Below are 23,051 nucleotides of genomic sequence, written 5' to 3' on the forward strand. Positions count from 1 at the left end.
CGGGCGGCTGACTTCGTTGGGTCGCTGCGTCTCTCTCCTGCCTGGGAATGCCGCGGCTGAGCTGCCCTGCCTGGGGTGCTGCATGAAGGCGGAGCGGGGACACCTGCATAGTACAGAGGACGGGGGAGCCGGAGCGGGCTCAGCCCAGGTGAGGAGTCGCCGCTTTGTGAGCACAGACCGCCCCGGGGGAGGCGGATTCCATCACCCAGCATCACCTTACGAGACGACAGGGCAGCGAGTTAAGGGGTAGCGGTGTGCGGGGGATACGGGTGGGCTTTTATTTAATAATTCACAGGTGGGGCTTCCATGCCAGCAGATCCAACAGCTGCTTAGAGCCACAAATCAAGGGCCCTTCATCAGAGCCGAGAGAGACCTGTGCAAGCAGTACACAGACGCACCGTTCTGCTATGTCACTGCCGGGTATAACGGGAGCATGGCTATTACGTTCTATATTAAGATAAGGCCCTTGCTTTGGCATGGCTTGCTCCATAGACATGATCAGGTCCCCTGCTCAGCATTAGAGACTCATGTTTCCAGTAATAGTTACATTGTTGCATTGACATGTTGCTGACATGTATGTGGAATATTGTCAGGAAGCAGGCATGTGTGTTTTAATGCGCTAGCAGGACATACAACCTTCTGATTTGATTTTGTTACAGGTAAGACAGCCATTTGGGTTCCATTTTCTATGCGCTCCAGGAAGGGGTTAATAGTTGCCGGTAAAGTTGCACAGGGGAGCGGCGGCTTTGTTATTTGGTTATTTTCGATATTGGAGTCGGTTATATCGCATAATCCTCCTACATGCAGACAGATCTGACTTCTTTTTCGCTCTAAATGTATTTATGTTAAGCACTCTTTATGTTCTGTGATCTATCTCTCTATCGTATTGTGCAGCTATTAGAACGCAATTTGAGAACATCCCTTTGTGAAAACGCCAATATGGACATGTCACAAATTATTATTATTGTTGTTTTTATATAGCGCCGTCATATTCCGCAGTGCTGTATAATGAATAAACAGGCCGTAGCAATTTGACTTACAGAAACAACAGGTAAGGAGGGCCCTGCTCAAACAAGCTTAAAATATATTGGCTGCATGTTGGGAAAATGAACCATTGTTTTGCATGCAGATATCTGAATGAATTTTGGCATGTAGACGGTTAACGTTTTCTCCATCAAATCTTTCTAAATATACGGTGGAAAGGGTTAAACTCTGCTTAGGTAGAGAAATCCCATAGCGTTTTGGATAGTAATTGGTTAATTCTTTACACCACCAACTGGGTAGGGAAAGCGTTGGCGTTGCTTATAATCCCACTAAGATATGTATTATTAATATAATGGTAATATATATATAATTGTACATAATGCTGCACTCACCTGTATATTTAAACTGCCAGAAATAACACTGGAAATTATAAGCATTAACAAAACTTAAACCAATCATTGCTTTTTAGGATTAATATTGGTTATTAGGCACAATTTAACCCACGCGTGCCTTATTCATGAGCCAAAAAATAGGTGGTTCATTGAACTTTTCTGCAGACGAGCATTTTTATTTCTTACTCCTATCCTATGGCGGGCTGTAGAAGTAATATGTATTTTTATTATCTTCTATAATGATTTGGTATAGTCCATATTGCTGTATATCGGAAGGACTGTTATATGATAAATCAGTCTCAAAGCACGATTTCGGCCTTTATGAATTGTGTTCATGTGAAATAAGTTACCTGTGCTATCTTATAAAATGTTAATTCTGTGCTGTGCAGTAACATGCCTGATAATATAGCCAGATTTTTTACAATTATTTTCCGTGTAAGTAAATGAAATGATAATATAATTAATGTTCAGCTATGCTGATGTTTTATTAGCTTTATCACACTGCAAAATATTGTATATTAAGTCAAATGAATGAACAATGAATGAGGACAAAACATCAAGTGCTCTCTTTCTCTCATGCTACTTATACCATTGATTTTTAAGATTCATTGTGTGCAAGATTTTAGACCTATTCTCAGAATAGTTGAGCGTTTAAAGTGACAGAGATATGCGCAGCTGAAGAAAATGACGTGCATTGAAGTCTACTAGAGGTCTCGTAGTTCTAGGTGGCACTACCATCCTTCAGTGAAGTCCCAGTGTCTGATTACAATGTCTGTACACAGCTGCAGACTTTACTGGAAGAACAGAGAACTTTCTTATTTTGCCTGTCCTTTTGAAAGCTGAATTGTGAGAAGTTTCTGTCTAGAGAGAGAGATGCCAAGAGAGTGGGAGAGACCAGGAAGAGCATGAGAAACAACATAACATGCATAGAGGAATGAAGCATGGGACATATGCAGGAGAGATCTCTAGAGCAGGACACATGACAAAAGAGACTTACAGGCAAGAGTAGGACACTCGACTTTCTACTCGTTAATAAAACTGTTATTAACAAGAACCGCTTCCGACGAGATTTATTGCCCTTGTAGACCCTAAACACTTTGCTATCATTCATTAAAAAAAAAAACAATGCAGGATGGCCCAGAATAAGATTTTTTTTATGTTGGTGGGCAAAATAACTTATAAGCCACTTCCCGGGGTCCCCATAGATTTAAGGAATCCATCAGGCGAAGAGTGGGGAAAGAATCTGTAAAACTCATGGTGCTAGTATGTGCTGGTTTCACTGGAATCTCCTATCAGGAATTTGTATTAATTATGTCTTTTTGAGAACTTGAGATTTGCATTTTGTCTGAAGACTCTTAGGGTATGTAAATATGTACTATGACGCTACTTAAAGAGGCTCTTGTAGGCTGTTGGGCTTCTCAAACACATGTTGGCTGCCGACCTTCCTGGCTCTGATTTGTTGCAGGGTCACCTCAATTTGACATGTTTTATGGTTAAACTGCCTAGAAGTGCGGTTAGAGGACACAAGTGTATTTCCCTTCAACCCAGCCAAAGAGTAACGTGTGTCCTTCAGCGTCCATCAGATCTTCTAATGCGATGGACATCAAGGAACCTGAGCCTTAACGGTGCTAAGCGTTGACACAGCATTGGGTTGACACTGTTTTAGAAAATCACCCTGATCTCTCTTGTGGGTGGGATGAGTTGGATACAACAGTCAAACTAGTCTATAGTCAATTGTCCTCATAGTGATGTAAAATCCTACTCTGCGAAAGGTGAGCCAGGCGCATTGTACGTGGTACATGTTGTGTATATGGCCAAACATAAAGTTTACCCTAAGATACAAGGTAGCCTTAGAAAAAGTAGTGGTCCATAATGTTATGATCTGAATTTTGCAACTTATTTATAGAATTCCTGGTTAGTGGACCAGTGGGAAACTCTATATCTGTATCAATGTATGGCCTTATAATATTAACCCTTTAATGTAGACCAACTGTTTGTGATTGGGGGGCAAGAAAGAAAGAAGCATTTGCTATGTCTCGTGTATGTGTTTATTACATCCATTAATCTGCGAACTCAGGGACAGGACCTTGAATGATGCTGATTTAAAAGCTGCATGTTTTATTTTCTGTTCTCAAACTGAATGTAGATTAATTGTGTCCAAGCAAATAGAAATAACTTCAATTGATTACACTTTTTTTTAATACAGTTTTTTAATCAGCAAAGCTCATTCCAGGTCGGTAGAGGAGATTGCCGTAAAGGTTATTTTTTATTAAAAATATCGTTACCTTTTATAAGCCTAAATACATACACATGATTTTTATGCTGCTATGGCAATAGAGATTTGCAACCTCCCCTTTTTTGTCACATGCTATTATCGGAGCTGAAAAGGTCATATAAGGCTGATTTTAAACTGGTGGACAAGTCTAAAACTTTTACTGAGTAATATGAGATTTTTTGGGTGAATGATCAATCTTTTTAAACTCTGTATATAGAATTTAACGATTGGTCGGTTGGTGCTAAAAGTACCATCCACCCGCTTGTTTCTTGTTATCTGGAATTTGCTCTTGGCAGGTAAATGTTTTTATTAGTGTTACATTGGCCATGAGCGTTAACTATTACTGCAGTTTTGTTTTTGTTTGTATGTTTCCTTGGAGGGATGAATTTGTGATACCTGCTCCTTGATCAAGTGATTCAGTGTTCAGAACTTTGACATGATTTTAGTGTCCCCTCTATTTGGTTAAATAATCTTCATAAATGTAACTAGATGTGTTTTTAAAGGGGCAGTCATGCCTAAAAATTTTTTTTTTGCTTTTTTCATAGTGACTTGGGTTCCCTTGTGTAGTAAAAACTATGCTGTTATTTTTTTTATAAGGATGTGTAATCTTCGTAACATTCATAAATTATGTAATTTATAGTTAAAATTCTAAACAATTTGAAGGGACCATTTGGCTGTCAAACACATTAAAGTGCAAATGATGTCTGAAGTGTCCCTTTAAACATCAACATAGCAGTAATCCGTAATACTGCCAGCAAATTCTCAGACTGATTCTTACATTAAATAGACTTGTGTCCTGTGTGTCCAGTCTAAAGCGAGTTAGGACATGTTTCCTACCAACAAAAATACTTTTCATAGCCACAAGTGTTTATTTTCAGAAAGATTACACCAGGCTGGTGTCCCTGTTCGGGTTAGCGGGGGAGTCACAGCTGAAGGACATCGTAGTCTTGTATTGGGTCTGATCTCAAGGAACATCACAGTCATCAATCACCTTGCTCCATAACACAGCAAGTAGGAACTGAGAAGAGGGTAATATATGCACTAAATCATATTGCACATATCTGCAAACCTTACATGTTGTTTGTAATTTTACACATAGACGAAAATGATCTTGCTTGCGACTTTCTTGGCAATCAAAATCATACAGAGACGCATGAGACATCAAGAACTCACGAAGAACAGGGAATGATTTATTAGTTTTGTGAGTCTTCAGATGTTCCAATATTCTCTTTTTTATATGATTTCATTATAATGTTGTTAGGCATATATGTCAATAGTTAATTTCTATAGAAGATTTAAGAAAATGATATAACTGTATTAGTTGATACATCTTACTGGGTCAACATAGGTTTGAATGGTTAAATGGTTACTTCCTAGGAAACTATAGTCCAGATTGTGTGTAAAGTGAAGCCACCCGCCTGGGCTGTGTTATTCAGGGAGTGTGTGTGTGTACATATGTCTGGAGTTGAATTTGTGTACATATGTGTTTGTATGTATATTTTGACACATTGGCAGCCACAGAAAAAAAAAATCCTGTGCAAATCGCTGTTCTGGATTGTCATCATTAATACAGAAGTAGAGGATGTATTGTTGGAACTGTAAATCTAAACACCTCCTTCCGTGACTGTCTAAATTATATTCTATTGTCTGTACAAGTTAAAATACAGGAAATTGGACGTTGTGCACAGGGTCCGCTCGTGAATAGCGCTGCTGGAAATATAATTGTATTTTTTTTCTGCAGTACCAGCTCTTTGACATAATTTACTAGCTTCTAGCTGTGGTTTCAGGTTAATTATTTACATGGATGTCGTCTACGGACTCTACCCAGTAATAGCGTAACCTGCAGTATTCGCCAATCAAATGCTTCGTTTTAGTTATTGATTTATTTTGTGTTAGACACGAGTAGTAGCGGTAGTAGTTAAAGGTTAATCATAAATCTGGGTCAAAGTCTTAAAGGGCAAGTAAAAAGTATTATTTAGCTTCTGCGGCTGAATGAAAGGTGATAGAAATGGTTTATGCTGCCATAACGCTGACAGCTCTTTTGATGCTTAGGACATAGGACACCAGTCATCCCTTTTTAATTAATAATTCTATTTTAATATGAGATTGACTACCAGCAGAGACCTCTTACAGAGCTCTACCCCCTCTTGTTTATAGAAGCACAGATGATATGCCGCTTGTTCCTGTACCTAGTCACACCTAGGAAGAGATGCATATACTCCCAGCGCTCCTACCACGGCCTTCTATAGTTTTAACATCCAATTTTTATCAAGTCCACACAAGCTGAAGGCACGTTAGGTCCCTTTATGGCCCGGTTGATGGGCCAGTGTATCTCTGGGCGATCAGCAAGGCCTGTCCTTTGCTCCAGGGGAGAACATTAATAGCCTTGCCCCATACTTCATAGATTTGTTTCATATATGAAACTTATTGTCCATATTAAGAAAGAAAATAGATGATTGAACCTCCCATATAAAGTAGCGTCCAGCTCCATTAACAACAAATGATATAGAAAATTAATATAGTGGGACTATCATAAGCGCCCGGCTTAAAGAAGGTATCGCGTCACCTTAAAATCCTGACTTTAGTCATATCTCATAACCCCCATGTAGTGTCTTGCTAATTGTAAATTTAAGCTTGTTTCCATGCTATGGGTTTAAAATGCCAAACCACGGTCGGTGTTGTATGTTATTTAAATGCATCTTCTCTGTGTTATAAATACCTAGCGACAATTTAGTTTATTGACATCTGTGTAACAATCCACGTGACGGATCGTGGTCGGAGGTGATTTGATTACCCAAATATGTAACAGAGATTGGAGAGATCTGAATGTAGCCATGCAGTTGAATACAAGCAAGGTTTGTGTGGGGTAAATATAATGTTAAACAGGTTTTGCCTGCGTCCGCTGAAGGCATCAGATTTATTTATTGTTATTAACAATGACTAATAAAGCAAACAAAAACCTGAAACAGCCAGTAAAAAACAGAAGTCACATTAAGTGCTGACATGAGTTAAATCCATTCCTGTTTGCTCCCATCTGCTTGTGTGGGTGGTTCCTATAAGCAAGCACACGTTTTTTTTTTTTTTTTCTTTCTTTCTTTTTTTTTCTCTTGCCGCTGTTGCTGAATAACCAGCCTGTCACTTGCCTTGGAACATCATGTCTGCCGCTAATACATGCCTGCTTTCAACACGCTGCCATCCGGAAGATCTGTGTGAAAAACAAAATCACAAGACCTGAAAAGATCTCTGCTTGTCGGTCCTAGAAGGTGTCTGAATACCATTCTCAGAGTACCGCGGTTGTACTGTGTGTGTGTGCATGATATGTTTTTTTTTTTGCCTGTATGTTTTTGTTGTCAGTTTAACGCTTAGCTTCATGTTACTCGTAGTGATCTGTCTAATTAAAGATTGCAGCCTGCTTTTTCTGCAACAGTGTATAGCATTCCGGGTTAAATGCCCGGCTAGAGGCATTCACATAGGTAATTTTGGCTATTAATATCTTTTTATCTAATGGTCTTTTCAAATCATACATGCTACAGACCTTGAGTCTATTTGTTAAGCCAACGTGACTTATTTATGGACATCTTGTGTATGATATAAAATATGTTTTGAAGATGAGTTTTGTGGGTAATCTCATTTTATGGTTTTCACGGTCTCATTGCTTACCTTAAAATACATGAATTTGACAAACCTTTTCCATTCAGTTTTTGTCATAGCATTCAGCTAAAGTAGAGAATAATAATAATAATAATAATAATACATTCTTGCATTTGTTTTGGTCCTTTTGTATTAATGTCCCATCAAATGTTATGTGAGAATTATTGTTGGGAAAATACAAGCTGGAAAGACCGATTCTAACCGACGTTGATTTTGTGTAAGACTTTTCTAGTTTTTGTTTAACCAAGTCATTTTATAATAAAAAAAAAAAGAAGGAGATAAAACGTTTGTGTTCCCAGAAAGTCCTAAGTACATACTGTACGTAAGACTTTCCGGGAACACAACTGTTTTATCTTGTTGTTGTTGTTGTTGTTGTTGTTGAAAACTTTACCAGTAGTTTTATTTTTATAGACTCAGCTTCTCTATAATTATAAAATGACTAGGAATTTTTTTTCTAAGAAATTAGCCATATGATTTTGTTGTTTTTTTATTTTCTTTACATTATTTATTTTGAACTTTTGGCACCATGGTGGGAAATGATCTTGGCTTGGGTAAAGATGAATTTTTAATTAAAAGCAACGCTTAATATATGCGTGCGTGTGTATGTGTGTGCATATGAGCTCATTTAGCATAAACCCTGTGCCAATAGACAGTCTAATGTCACCCTACTATAGAAAAATTTAACTATTTTTAATATTCATTATTCTGAAACAAAATTATAACTAATAACACAGAATTTTCAGCCATGCTGCAAAATCTTCATTCTTCCTAAATCATCCAAATTTTCTTGCTAGGTGTCCATGAAGTGGCAGAGAAGTACGTCCATTGAAAACAATGGCACAACTTTACACATGGTGGAAAGGGCCAATGCAGGGATTCTGCCGGATCCTTCCATGGGTTTGCAAAACAGACCACACAAATATTTAAAGGGACCACACACCTATCGAATGCATTAAAGTGCCTTTTCAAGAGCCAGATCTAAAAAGCGCTGTGGCTACCTGGCTCCTGGGGTTCGCCATCGGGTATAATGGAATATTGGGGTCCTTTTAAAAATGTTGTGAAATCAGAAATTACACCACAGTAAGTTAAGAACTGTTGAAATTGTTCAAGAATCTTTAACTTATAAAATTATATCTCACTCTAATTATAATTGATACAAATATGCTGGGTGTAGGCACACAGTAAATAAAACCCCAATAACTTTGGAAAAAAATCCCCCGTTAAAGAGAGGATTAAAGGCATAGGTGAAACATAACCCTACATAATAAAATTAAAAAAAAATTAGCAGTAGACGCATGCACATAAACCAAAAATGATTCAGACAAATTTTCCTTTGTTTATTGGTCCAATCATTTCCAGACAAATGGCAACATCAAAATTCACAAGTCTGATTAGCAGTTATTTATGCAGCTGAATCACACTGTCTTAACTGCTGCCTAATATGCAAATACTCAGCAAGAGCTCACTGTCTAACTCGGTGTGAGTCGCCTCGCGATACTGAAGGGTGCCGGGGGCAGCCGGGAAACTGGGAGATCTGATGTCTTTCTATCAAAGTATTGCAGAACAGTGTTTCTAAATTAGAAAAAAAATAGACATTGGTGGCAAACCTAATTGTAATAGACAATTATGCAGAATCCCATATATACATTTGCCCCTTCCCCCATCCCCAAGCTATTTTCCGTCCAGAAGATATGTTCGGCCAAAGATATTTTGCATGCAATATCCTCTTCTCCAATCAGATCCAGTGCTGTGTGTGTGGTCTATTCAGATCCCTGTGCGCATGCGTGGAAAGCATTTCCATGGTAAGAATTGGGACCCTGAAGGACTGTAACTTCTATCTCTGAGTTTTTTATTTTATTTTTTTACATTTTTTTTTTAAATTTTAATTTTTTTCTGAAAAATGATAAAATGCTTACATTAAAGTGCCTTTTCAAGAGTCAGATCTAAAAAGCGCTGTGGCATATTTTAATATGGATTATTTAGTAGGGCTATCAGGGATACTAAACTGTCCCTTTAAATTCCTAGGAGTTGACTAGCCTCTTACATTTGTTAGGTTCAGATGACTTACTGTGTGCCATCTCTTGGCTGCAAGTCTGACTGGTAATAATAGCTGTAATAAATAGCTTTAGGGCTGCTAACTAAAAAAAACATACCAGAGCAATGAATTTGTGAAACCTATTTAAGGAAGTGTACCCTTATTGTGTGGAACAAATGTCGCTTCAGTACCAGAAAAAGCAGGAAGCATCTGCTCCCTGTTTCACATTTGAAAAAAGTACACTATTAAAAGTATTTTAGTTTTTGGTCTTTCTGCTTATACTTCACCTTTAGCTTGTTTGAAAAAGTAGTATAAACATCCAAAAGATTAAATGTAATGGGTCCAAATTATAGTTGATGACCGGTTCTTGGGTCACAATATTTCTGCATTTGCCGTTATTAAAACCATAGGTATTTTATCTATTGTCCCACTGCCTTAAACAATGTGGTCAGCGTTTGCTTAGACAACAATAAAGTACAATTGGAGGTTAATGAGTTAAGCAATACTCATCCAGTATAAACTGAGCAATCTGTGAACAATCAGTCCTTTCATATAGGATTAGGTCTGTGTGTGTGTTGGCATCTCGTTACCTCATCAGTCAGATTGCCGTTCTAATCATGGCGTGTTCTTGAAGCATTTTAAGATTCCAAATGGCATAATAGCAGAAGGATGTGCTGTTGTCGTATTCAGTGCTCATGATGTCCCTTTAAATGTTAATTTGGTCCCCTTGCAGGTGTATTGAGATCCTACATGCACGCTATACATGCCACCAGCCAGCTCCAGTGCAAGAGCGCGATTACAATACATGTTCCTGTCATTTAGCTCCACGCATACCTAATGAGAATTAATATTTAGAATAAAGAAAGCATACATTTCTTTTCACGGGTCTAGCGGGATCCCCTTGTGCAGATCTGTAAAAAAAGAAACACTCTAACTGACTTGCACTGAAAGCCAAGCGCTTCCCTACCACTGATTTGCGTGAGCAATAGTGCAAAAGAAGCAGATTACAAAGGCGGTGTTAAGCTGCAGCTTCTCCTAAAGTGCTTTTTTTTCATGTTGATTAAGAGTGCATATTGAAGTACTTGCATTCTTTATTGATGGGGCTGCTTGGGACAATGGAGCGTCTATTTAATCATCACTGGCAGCATAGGGGAGACACAGCGAGTGTGTTTGACTGTGTGTTGTTTCCTGTGGATTGGCATAAATGACAGGCGTAGTTAATAAACATATGAAAAAATGTTCTTTAGTTCTTTTCTCTCCTGGCATTCAGAGTTTTTATAGTGTACATTTCCCAAGGAATCTGCCAGTTTCTCTACATACAGTACCAGGCCTCCTCCTCTTATGGACTATATATCATACATGATATGATACCATTTATTAAGGGGTAATAACTACTGCTGTTTTTTTTTTCTTCTTCAAGGAGAATTACTTTTTATCTAATAACAATAACCATTATTAAATAAAATGTGTTATATAAGAAAACATTTTAATGTTAGTCATTTTGAAATGTTACTTGTCAGACTGGAATAGGCTACGGCTGGATATTAAGTATATTTGCCTTGGGGCTATATAAAAATATTGTGGCTCTGACGTCTTCCTGGGGTCCGTGTGCTTCTGATTACTGCACACGTAATTACATTTTAATGTTTAAGTCCCTTCAATATTTAATGAGAAACGTACGTCTTTAATTTCTCCCCGCTGTACATTCTTGAGTAGGTCATCCTGGATCTTCAGTTTGGCAGACCGGTTGCACTTTTGTGGGTATTCTCACTGTTCACCTTGACGTTCCGGTGCCTTTTGTGTGATCCGCTGTCTAGTTTTGCTGTCTTGTGTCTAGCTATCTGTGTGTGAGTACATAGTAAAGTATACTAATCTACTGTAATGTCAGAATGCATTTAGTTTGTAATCTACACAAACAGAAATGTTGGTATCTGTAATCACTTTTAGGCCATAGATGGAGAAACTAAAGGGACACTCTGGCCATCGTGTGTACTTTAATGCATATGCTAGCAGCATGGTCCCTTAAAATGTTTGTGGCGTCTCTTTCGCAAATGCACCTGCCCCCCCCGCCCGCTCGCTTTAAGCAGCCAATTAGTGGCAAGAATAGTTGGGCCATGTGAGGTTTTATTATAAATTATGTTTGGGTTTTTTTTCTTCTGGGAAGAATGCATATTTAACTATATATGCATTCTTCAATAGTAAGGGTGTAAGAGACATTAGACTGATTCAGTTTAAAAAAAAGTTTCTAACCTTCTTGCTGCGTGTCGTGGTTGTTAAGAGAGGATTGTGGGCAAAATCGGAATTGAGGACTTAATAAATAACCTCATTGAGCTCCCTAAACCCCTTGGATGAATATATATTGGGGCCCGGTGCCTTTTTAGTCCTAAAATGTCTCTTAAAATATTTTTTTGGAACTGTGTGCAAGTGCTCCTGGTTTCGGGCTCGATTTTGCATTTGTCATAGTTATTCTGTGTACTCGGCACATACACATTTGAAAAAGAAATGATGATTGGGGCTTGGAGCTTCAGAATGGTGATATATCAATGCCCTTCCATCCCCCTCTTGATGTCTTATCTTCTCTAACCATTCTGTCTCTCTGTATTTGTCATTATATTCTCTTATACACATATCCAATTCATTCATATAACGTATCGGCTCTTTATGCCTTATTAAACATGCATTTTGTTGAGCAAATGATTGCGCTTATTGTAAGGGTTAAAAACAGCTAGATTTTTAATGTAATTTAATACCGATTGTGGATTACCATTCCAAGAGATATACTTCACAGTTGGGTCTGTTTTTTGACTAATCTTTTTTTAAAAGGTTAGATGTTATCTCCCGAACATGCTGTACTTCAGTGAATATCGGAAACCAACCACCTTTCCCCATGTAATTGGCTACTTAATGCTTGGAGCTTGATTTCTCTTTGGCATAGTTCATTGCTTGAAGAACTGCTGCATCACTAATGCTTTAGATGGCTTTCATGAAGTCTTCTGGGAGGAAGCACCTCAGAAAGTCACGTGGAGTATCCTGTAGCACAAGTCGGTCTGTACGGTTAAATCTAGAAACATAATCTCTTGGATTCACTTAAATCCCCGGTAGCCAAAATAACTGTTATTGACAGTACAATTTCACAATAACAATAACACACTTGAAGACATACTGGTAATGAAAGAGAAGAGGAACCTTTTAGAGATTGACCTCTGTCAGGTTTTGTAATATTTTATAGTCAACCAATTAATCTGAAAACTACCGTATTTGCTTGATTACCCCCCCCAAATAAAGATGACCCCCAGACGTTGGATCTTAATAAAAGAAAAGGCCTGAATATAAGACAACCCTATTGGGGTGGGGGATTCAAAACCGTTTTTTGTCAATCATACTCACACTTTCACTCTACCACTCACATTTATGTAAGTGAAGGGTGTGCAGGAGTTGGGGTAAAATACAATAAAAGAAGTGAAAATGGAAAAAATACTTCCGCAAAATGGCGCAGCCACTGCACGCAACACAGAGACATCCTCTCCCCCGTTCCTCCAATTGGAGAAGGTGTGCACAAAGGCTCCGCCCTTCTGCAGAAGTTCCAAGGTAACTAACCTGATACCAGGGAGAAGCGGACGAAGAAAGAAGACAGAAGAACAAGAAGAGGCAAGAGCATAAGTAGAGCTGCAAAAGGAGACCCTTCCTGACAATAGGATGTCAATTTTTTTTAGGGTTGGTAAAATCCAAGAACCCAAGTATTCAGTGATGACGCCTCCAATTTTTTGGTGCAGAATTATTTCTAAAAACGCTTCCCTTCCTGGCACTTAAATCTACAAAGTAGGGCTGCAACAACTAATCGATAAAATCGATAATAATCGATAATGAAATTCGTTGGCAACGAATTTCATTATCGATTAGTTGAATCGATTATTATCGATTATAAAATGAGGGTTTTTTCAGAGCAAACGCTCTGAAAAATCCCCCTCATTATATAATCCGTTTAGTCTGACTCACCGTCTCACAGCAGCAGCTCCTACTTACTCCCCCTCCCTGTAATCACTGTGACAACTGGCCCCGCCCCTTCCTTCTCCAGGCCAGAACCACATGGCTGTGACACTCATCTAACTGTAAGTATATGTGTGTGTATATATATATATATATATATATATATATATATATATATATATATACTGTGTATGTATATATATTTGGGCTACTGAAAGTTAGGGGAGGTGGGGGTTAATTTAGGGGCAGTTATGGTTAGTGGGGTGTTTAGGGTTAATTTAGGGGCAGTTATGGTTAATTGGGTGTTTAGGGTTAATTTAGGGGCAGTTTTGTTAATAGGGTGTTTAGGGTTAATTTAGGAGCAGCTGTGGTTAATGGGGTGTTTGGGGTTAATTTGAGGCAGTTGTGGTTAATGGTGTGTTTAGGGTTAATTTAGGGGATGCTGTGGTTGATGGGGTCTTTAGGGTTAATTTAGGGGATGCTGTGGTTAAGGGGGTGTTAAGGGTTAATTTAGGGGCAGTTATGGTTAATGGGGAGTTTAGGGTTAATTTAGGGGAATCTAAATCCTGGGGGCAGTGAAGTGACATATCTGGGGGTATAAGGCATATACAGTATATAAGGCATATGTGGGGAGGGCAGTGTGGCATGTCTGGGGAGGACGGAGTGGTGTATCAGGGTGTATAAGGCATATCTGGGGGTAGAGTGGCATATCTGGGGGTAGAGAAGTGGCATGTCTGGGAGGCAGGGTGGCATGTCTGGGGAGGATGGAGTGGGGTATCAGGGGATATAAGGCGTATCAGGCACAGTGGCAGATGTGGGAGGCAGCGTGGAGTGGCAGATGTGGGAGGCAGCGTGGCATATGTGGGAGGCAGCATGGCGTGGCATATGTGGGGAGGGCAGGGTGGCATGTCTGGGGAGGATGGAGTGGTGTTTCAGGGGGTATAAGGGGTATCAGGCACAGTGGCATGTGGGCGGTGGAGTGGCAGATGTGGGAGGCAGCGTGGCGTGGCTGATGTGCGAGGCAGCGTGGCGTGGCAGATGTGGGAGGCAGCGTGGAGTGGCATATGTGGGAGGCAGCGTGGAGTGGCAGATGTGGGAGGCAGCGTGGTGTGGTATATGTGGGAGGCAGCGTGGAGTGCTGTGGTAGGCAGCGTGGCATATGTGGGGGGGCAGCATGGCATGTCTGGGAGGCAGCGTAGCAAGCCTGGGCTCAAATGTGCATATATTGGGGGGCTGGTTGGGAAATAAAGACAAGAAATTTATTATCAAAGTTTTTTTATTCTGCTGTTTGTATTTAACATCATTTGTTTAGTAAATTATTTTAAATACATGAAAAATTTACATTCATTTTTTTTATCCGATTAATCGATTAATCGAAAAAATAATCGGCCAACTAATCGATTATTAAAATAATCGTTAGTTGCAGCCCTACTACAAAGGTTTGTCCAACACGACTGATATCAAACAGGTTACTATGAAGTGTAATATATAATTGCTAGCAATCCTGTTAAAGTAAGAATCTAAATTAGAATTATTGACAAAGGCTGTAATTAGGCTGTATGATAATGTGATGCGCACAAAGTGGTTTAATAATGCTGAACAATGCATAGCTGTACGCCTTAGAAATTATTGTTAGTTATGCCGCATGGTACTTTGTGTAGCTGGAATTAGAAAAATGTGATTCAGTGAACTCTAATGAGATTCCTCAAACTGGAAAAATGGGAACATTGGTGGTATAATTCACTAATTGGGACTTTAATGAAAATCTGCAATTTAAAAATGTGGACATTTTATATTTTATATCTATTCACTATGTCCATATGTAAACATTTATTGGGGCTTATTTACAAAAGCACAGCACATTGGCAGAGCCCAATAGGATATTACTAGAATACCAATAAAACTCAGAAGCGGGACCAATAATAAGTAGACATCAACAGCTTTATCAATACGGTTTTAGCCCTATCTCCCCCTTTAACATAAAGGCACTTTTTTTTTTTTTTACTAATGTATTCTTTTAATGTTGTTAATGGGTGTTTTTATAGAGCCTCTGAGTAATTTACAGCTGCCATTTAGGTATATTGTAGAAGGAATATGAAAGTGGGAAAAACACACCAAGTTGACCAAAATTTATCAAAATAACTGGGGGGGGGGTACTTTTAGATTTTTAGAACTCAACAGCAAAACCAACCGATACTAAATCATAACTCTTTTTTGCTGTACTGCCTTATTACAGCTTTTATTTATCTCTTGGAGCGACCAATACGCCAGAATAATTGCTGCATGACCTTAAGAGAAAAAAAAACCATTATGTTTCCTTTTTTATTCTAACCTTTTAATGAATTACAGTAAGCTCTGATTAGAGCAAGAGGATTATGCTGTTTCTTGAGGGGTAGATTGTACGTTTGATATTACAGTGTGTGGAGAGAGCCTAATTTAATATCGATTAGAAACCGGGGTTATTATTTAGTGAAGCATTTATATATTGTCCTGCTCATCATATTATGTCAGTGTTGTGAGTTCTCATTTAACCCATAGAATAGGAGAAGTTCGCACATTTTCCTTTATCTGTCGATAAGGTTTACCCAACCAGTTTACCCAACCAGGAAGACATAACTGGATTTGGCAGACAGTAATTTAAAATATGATTTTAAAGATGACAGCATCTGTCTATGGCACGTCAATTAATAAGTAATTTTTCTATTAATATGTAAGGGAAGGGTCAGACATTTGATAAAATATGTTGCATAAAGGTGTAAGAATTAAGGGGGTCAATCAGGTATATGATAGGACACTTTAGATGGAAAGACCTAGACATGTAGATTTTTTCTTTTTTAAGGACAGTTTACTGCCCCTGACAGCCCCACTAAATAAGAATACATGTAAAAGTACCATGATAAAAATGCAAAAAAATGAGAAAAAACCCTTAAGCTAGAATTATTAAAAGTACTACCGTATAGAGTACTATATAAGGGATGGTGTGTCCTTCTAGCACATTAAAATGTATGTGGGATATGTCTCATAGGTGTACCTACTGTGTAGAAGAAATATAATATATATACATTTTTGCAACATTGTTTTTGGAAGTAGAAAGCCTTATGTTTACGCGGGCATTTACACGTAGAAACAATTTCCCGGTTTCAGCCTGTACAGAAGGAAATTATTTTGGTTTGTTTACTTTTTCTCAATCATCAAGCCACATTAAATGTAGTTATTTCTCATGTAACTGTAGACATTGCTGTTTAAAATAAATAACTAAACGCTGAAGCAATCTGGTTTATATTTCCTCAAACACAATTGCTTATGTGTTAAGGTGTCCCTTAGGAAAATGGAAGAAGTATAGATTCACCTACTTAGAGAAGAACTGTCACCATCATTGTTTATAACATTATTTTAATTTATTAAAACTTATTATTAAAAACTATAGCTTGTGCTCTTTGGTCAATCGTAACAATTTTGGAGATAATGTGAAAAGACTAATTTTATGACTTGATTGTAAGCTCCTTTGAGCAGGGCCCTCCTCGCCTATTGTTCTGTAAGTCCAAATTTTTATGTTATATACTACTTATGTCCTGTCTACCCATTGTACAGCGCTGTGGAATGTGATGGCCCTAATTATCAGTAAATGATAATTATAATGACTTGATCTATGGCATAACTGGCATAGTAATTTGTCTTTTTGTCCTGAACTTCTCTGCCCCTGCTTACAAGATCTGCCAGAGACAGACTTGTAAAGTGGAGGAATATCATAATACGGAACGCACAGAAATTAGGTTTCTATAGTATGTTTTTTTTTTTTTTTGGGGGGGGTTGATGCCACTATATAGGCTTATTTAGCTTTCTGAAATAGAAAATGTAGGATCTAAGGGCTGATCCGCATTTAACAATTGGTTAAATGTTATTACATGTAGGATGCGTCTCCTTTATCAATCATAAAAATTTATATTATTCAACAATTTGTATTCTGCAGGGCTCGACAAATCCCAGGTCGCCATGGCGACTGAGCATTTTGCCCTGGCGCCTAAGTGTTTGTCAGCCTGTTAAATCCCTAAAAAATGTCTCCATGTCGCCACAATCGTGTTGATCGCAGGGGCGCTGCTGCTGCTGCTGCTGTCTGCCGCCCCCGAGCCTGTGATCACTCCCACAGAGTGATTCTGTAGGCTGAAACCGCGACTGCAGGAAAACCTGCAATCGCGTTTTCAGCTGCCACAGGCAGCTTCAGGGAAGTGGGTTGGGTGTTGACACAACACCCCCTTGCTGCCTGATCGCTCCATGAGAGTGTCATGTGTATGACACATTCGTGGCATTGCAGGGGTTAACATTTGTCCCCACAAGCTTGTGGGGACTAAATATCAGTCAATGCTGTGCTCTAATGGAACATCAGCATTGAAAGAGTTAAAAAAAACCCCAAAAAAACAAATGATCAAAAAAAAATAATTACAAAAAAAAAACAGCACTGACCTGAAAGTCCAGGGTGCTTCCAGGTCAAATGCTGTGAGTTTAGTAAGTGGGCTGATGATGATCAGATCACTCCTGACCAACTGTTAGTTTGTAATAAAAAAAAAAAATCCTGGCTCCTAGCTTTTTTAGCTGGCCCCTAGATTCACATATTCGTATTTGATTATGTCCCAAAAATTCCAATATTTCAGGATCAAACAAAGAGGTCTTATGTAGGTTTGTTTGTTTGTTCATTGGCAGTACAAAAACACTTTTATTGGGTTTTGCACAATGGGTTTAGTTCACATAGAGGCCAAATCTTTCAACATATTAGCCATTAGCAATGCAAAAACATTCGGCAGTCATAATTAAGTAGAATGCATGCCATCTGCCCACGCTAAAGAGAGGGCGGGAGAGGAAACTATCAATTGCTTCTATTCTATTTTTTGATTTCATAAAAAAACTGTTTTAGAAAAAATATTTAGAACTATTTTATTTACATTTTAATTTGAAAATTGCCATGAAAACAATTAAAAAGCAAAATAATTTCACCATTATTATATTTAAGAGAAAAGAAATATAGTAAAATACATTATAATCCAGTCACTTCTCGTATCTATATAAGGATGCTCAAAAGTCTGTCTATAAGAGTGATTGTTTGAACAGAACTTAGTCCGCATTCTCATTGTCATGCTAAACATGTAGGTTGCAATATAGACTTGTTTACCCTGTATGATTGATTCATTTACAATTCATGTATGTAAAGCGGTGGGATGCAACAACCGGGGAAGTTTATTCAGTTGTTTTGTACTCTGGAACCTGTTGAACAATGTATACAATAGATTGGTCAATAAAAACAAAAATTTCCATTTTGCTTACAATCCATTTGTTTTGTGATTTATGTGTAGTAGCTGGACAACTGCTTAGAAATAATATGCCAGGTACCTGTATGTCTAGAAGGGTTAACGCCCGATATGAAACCCAAATTGCAAATGTGCAGCATGAGTACCTTTTAACAGCACGGCTAGACAAACTCTGACACTTCAGCGGCTGTGGCTTAACATTAAAACTGATTAACACTTTGCTGACTGCGTGAGTCACCGTCGCCTTAGGTTGACTGGACCTCCTCTTTGAATGGACACTCCGGCCATCAAATATACCTTTAAGTATGTTGGCAACCTCCTTGTAAATACATTGGGGCATTCTGCAGAATCCCCCATATGCAATTGCCCCTTTGCCAATCATCTAACTTTTTGTTTGGCTCAACACGTTTCATGGACCATCAGTCAGCTCCAGTGACGGCTTAGTGAATAAGGGGCTAGAAGTTACATTTTTTTTTCTTTTTCTAGGCTTAATTAATACATATGAAACTACTTTTATGTGGATTCATTGTTCATTGGGTTCCCTTGGACACTGGATTGTCACTTTAACTTTAGGAGTTACAGAAAAATATGCGTCAAATTAACATTTAATTGATGGGAAAAAAAATAGGTGTATTTTGCATAATTTGTTTTTGGTCTTAGCGAAACCTGTTTTTTTTTTCAAGTGTATATTGAGTGACATATTTATAATTTTATCTCCAGTATGCTAACTTTTCTTTTCTATTTTTAGGAATGTTCACGCTTTCGGAGGTTGCCTCGCTTAATGACATACAGCCCACATACCGTATTCTGAAACCATGGTGGGACGTATTTATGGATTACTTGGCTGTTGTCATGTTAATGGTTGCCATCTTTGCTGGCACCATGCAGCTGACCAAAGATCAGGTTGTTTGTCTGCCGGTGTTAGAATCTGCTATAAGTTCAAGAATTTCAACTACCCAATCAAGTGAAAACAATCAACTGCCAAAATATGACGAGGCTCCCACTGAGCCAAATGAAATACAACAAATAACATCTCCTTATGTTACACCAGAGCTTCCTGAGATACCTTTAATACGACCAACTGGCTCTCCTATGAATCCAAGTGAACCTTCAGGACGGCGATTAAAAAATGAAATTAAAGATTCAGGTGGCAAAAAAACAAATCTTGATTATCAGCAGTATATCTTCGTCAACCAAATGTGCTACCATGTGGCACTTCCATGGTACTCTAAGTATTTTCCGTATCTTGCCCTTATCCATACCATTATTTTAATGGTTAGCAGTAATTTCTGGTTTAAGTATCCAAAAACGTGCTCAAAAATTGAACATTTTGTGTCAATACTAGGGAAGTGCTTTGAGTCTCCTTGGACAACCAAAGCGCTGTCTGAAACTGCATGTGAAGACTCAGAAGAGAACAAGCAGAGATTAACTGGTGCACAATCTCTCCGAAAACATCTCTCTAATAGCAGTGAGGATGGTAGTCCTAGTACTCCAATGATCAGTAAATCCGGGCCAAAGTTTTCAGCAGACAAACCTGTTGTGGAGGTTCCTGGCATGACCATTCTTGACAAGAAGGATGGAGAACAGGCCAAAGCCCTTTTTGAAAAGGTCCGAAAATTCCGCACCCATGTAGAAGATAGCGACTTGATCTATAACCTGTATGTTGTCCAAACTGTTATAAAAACTGTAAAGTTTATGTTCATCCTGGGCTACACTTTAACATTTGTAACAGCAATAAGCTTCAAACATGTCTGCAACCCTAACGTTGAACATCTTATAGGCTACCAGGAATTTGAGTGTACTCACAATATGGCATTTATGTTGAAGAAACTTCTCATCAGCTACATTGCTCTTATTTGCGTTTATGGCCTTGTCTGCCTATATACTCTGTTTTGGCTTTTTAGGAGGCCACTAAAAGAATATTCTTTTGAAAAGGTGAGAGAAGAGAGCAGCTTTAGCGATATTCCTGATGTCAAAAATGACTTTGCATTCCTTTTACACATGGTAGATCAGTACGATCAGCTATACTCCAAACGTTTTGGTGTCTTCTTGTCAGAGGTCAGTGAAAACAAATTGCGGGAAATTAGTTTAAATCACGAATGGACATTTGAAAAACTCAGACAGCATGTTTCTCGCAATGCTCAGGATAAACAAGAACTTCATCTTTTCATGCTCTCTGGAGTTCCGGACGCTGTATTTGAACTGACAGATTTAGAAGTCTTAAAACTTGAGCTCATCCCAGAGGCTAAACTCCCAGCAAAAATTTCTCAGATGACCGCTCTTCAGGAGCTCCACCTCTACCACTGTCCAGCAAAGGTCGAACAGACGGCATTTAGCTTTCTCAGAGATAACTTAAAGTGCCTTCACGTGAAATTCACCGATGTAGCCGAAATTCCTGCTTGGGTCTACTTGTTAAAAAACCTACGCGAGTTGTACTTGATGGGGAATCTAAACTCTGAAAACAATAAAATGATCGGACTTGAATCTTTAAGAGAACTACGGCACTTAAAAATGCTCTATGTGAAGAGCAATCTGACCAAAATGCCATCCAACATTACAGACGTTGCTCCACATCTAACAAAACTAATCATTCATAATGATGGCACCAGACTTGTTGTTCTAAACAGCCTTAAGAAAATGATGAATATCGCAGAGTTGGAGCTGTACAATTGTGAATTGGAAAGGATCCCTCATGCCATATTCAGCCTCACCAATTTACAAGAGCTGGATCTGAAAGCAAACAGCATACGAACAATAGAAGAAGTCATCAGTTTCCAACACTTAAAAAGACTGACTTGTTTAAAATTGTGGCACAATAAAATTGTGAACATTCCTCAATCCATCTCCCAGGTTAAAAACCTAGAGTCCCTGTACTTATCCAACAACAAACTTGAAGCACTCCCTGCGCCACTTTTCAATCTGCAGAAGCTCAGATATCTAGATGTCAGCTATAATTGCATCTCCTCGATCCCTCTCGAAATTGGATTGCTCCAAAACCTTCAGCACTTGTACGTCACTGGGAATAAAGTGGATATGTTGCCAAAAACTTTGTTCAAGTGCGTCAAATTAAGAACTTTGTGCTTGGGGCAAAACTGTATAACGTTCTTGCCAGAGAAGATTGGACATCTACTCCAGCTCACCCATCTGGAGTTAAAGGGAAATTGCTTAGACCGCCTGCCCTCCCAAATCATTCAGTGTCGCCTTCTTAAAAAAAGCGGACTTGTTGTGGAGGATCACTTGTTTGATGCGTTACCTTCTGAAGCAAAAGAGGCATTGAATCAAGACATCAGCTCCCCCTTTGCCAATGGAATATAGATGGGTCAAATGTTGGGAATACAATAAAATCAGCCATTTTACTTTTGGTATGCAATGCATTAGGGAAGGTATCCTAAACCTGTTCAAAGTGCACTATTTCTTTTTCTTCTGCCTCTGTCCAGTGGAGAGATCAGTCTTTACGGGGGGAGGGGGGGTGTATTCTTTCTTATCCTCCACCCATCTTTTCCATTTTTAATACTCAAATACTAAAATGTCCCTCATTCTACAAACAAAAAGTAAAGAAAATTGTGTTGCCTTTTTGGATCTAGTGAAGGTTTGAGCGCAGCAGTTTTGAAAGTGGTTAGAAAGTTAAGGTTGCACACACAGATTCCCCCCCCCCAATTTTTTTTTTTTTGTGAAAACAGCTTTTTTCTGGGATATAACTGAGTGGTGTTATAGTAAAATGCATACTGCATGACTGCCCTGCGTGATGCATTTTTACAAGCATGTATTGTTTAAAGGGACAGCTGCTTTATATGGAGTTCAGAGACCTTTCTAATGCTCTTTAAAAAGGTGATGTTCTACCCACTCCGCTGTACTTAACATTCTAATAGCTAAACACAGCACTAGAAACTTTATCCCTGGCATGGTAGAATGGCCAAACCTATCCCAGAATTATTTTTTTTTTTTAATCTCATTCATATTCTTTCAGGAAATGCTTAATTGTCATGGGACAAAAAGGCAGGCACTGATAGGTTATTGCCATAGTAACTGTAAAGCTCCATAAAACTTGTTGCTATGTGATTTAAACTTTCAGAGAAAATAAGATGATGTGCTAGGGAGTTTATACATTAAAGGGTGCAAACTATAATATATATAATAACTATTATATATATACAGAGCAGTAATGTCACTTAATGTAAGGGATCCAAATGCAAGTCCAGGATTTGTTTGTTGTATGTATCGGATATGATTCTATAGATGGCAGATTTACCGTTTTTTGTACAAATCTGTTTGTTCGGTAGGGGTTGATTGTTAATTGCTGTTTCCAAATGACCTACAGTTTGTAGCTTGACCAGCATGTACAATTTCTGTAACAATTCCAGTCAATATGCTTTGCAGGGATTACTCAAAACCTCTCATTTAATGTTCTGCCTCGCTGTTAGTCCACT

The 23,051-nt window shown here is 38.5% G+C and overlaps 1 protein-coding gene across 2 annotated transcripts; it reads left to right on the plus strand.

The window, feature by feature from the left end:
* On the plus strand, nucleotides 1-22,185 carry LRRC8D (leucine rich repeat containing 8 VRAC subunit D). Of its 2 annotated transcripts, none has more exons than XM_053469982.1 (2): nucleotides 1-148; nucleotides 19,373-22,185. In XM_053469982.1, exon 2 carries the CDS (start codon nucleotides 19,375-19,377, stop codon nucleotides 21,937-21,939), a length of 2,565 nt encoding a protein of 854 aa, XP_053325957.1. In that variant the 5' UTR covers nucleotides 1-148; nucleotides 19,373-19,374; the 3' UTR covers nucleotides 21,940-22,185. The 2 variants fall into 2 exon arrangements, with proteins under 2 accessions (XP_053325957.1, XP_053325958.1); XM_053469983.1 differs by lacking the exon at nucleotides 1-148 and adding an exon at nucleotides 6,277-6,914.
* Nucleotides 22,186-23,051: the final 866 nt, after the last annotated feature.

Source organism: Spea bombifrons, chromosome 6 (assembly GCF_027358695.1).
Source record: "Spea bombifrons isolate aSpeBom1 chromosome 6, aSpeBom1.2.pri, whole genome shotgun sequence".
In the NCBI taxonomy this organism is placed as follows: Eukaryota; Metazoa; Chordata; class Amphibia; order Anura; family Pelobatidae; genus Spea; species Spea bombifrons.

Bases quoted from the DNA above. Each gene is read 5' to 3' on its own strand.
- LRRC8D (XM_053469982.1), top strand. From the start codon at position 19,375: ATGTTCACGCTTTCGGAGGTTGCCTCGCTTAATGACATACAGCCCACA.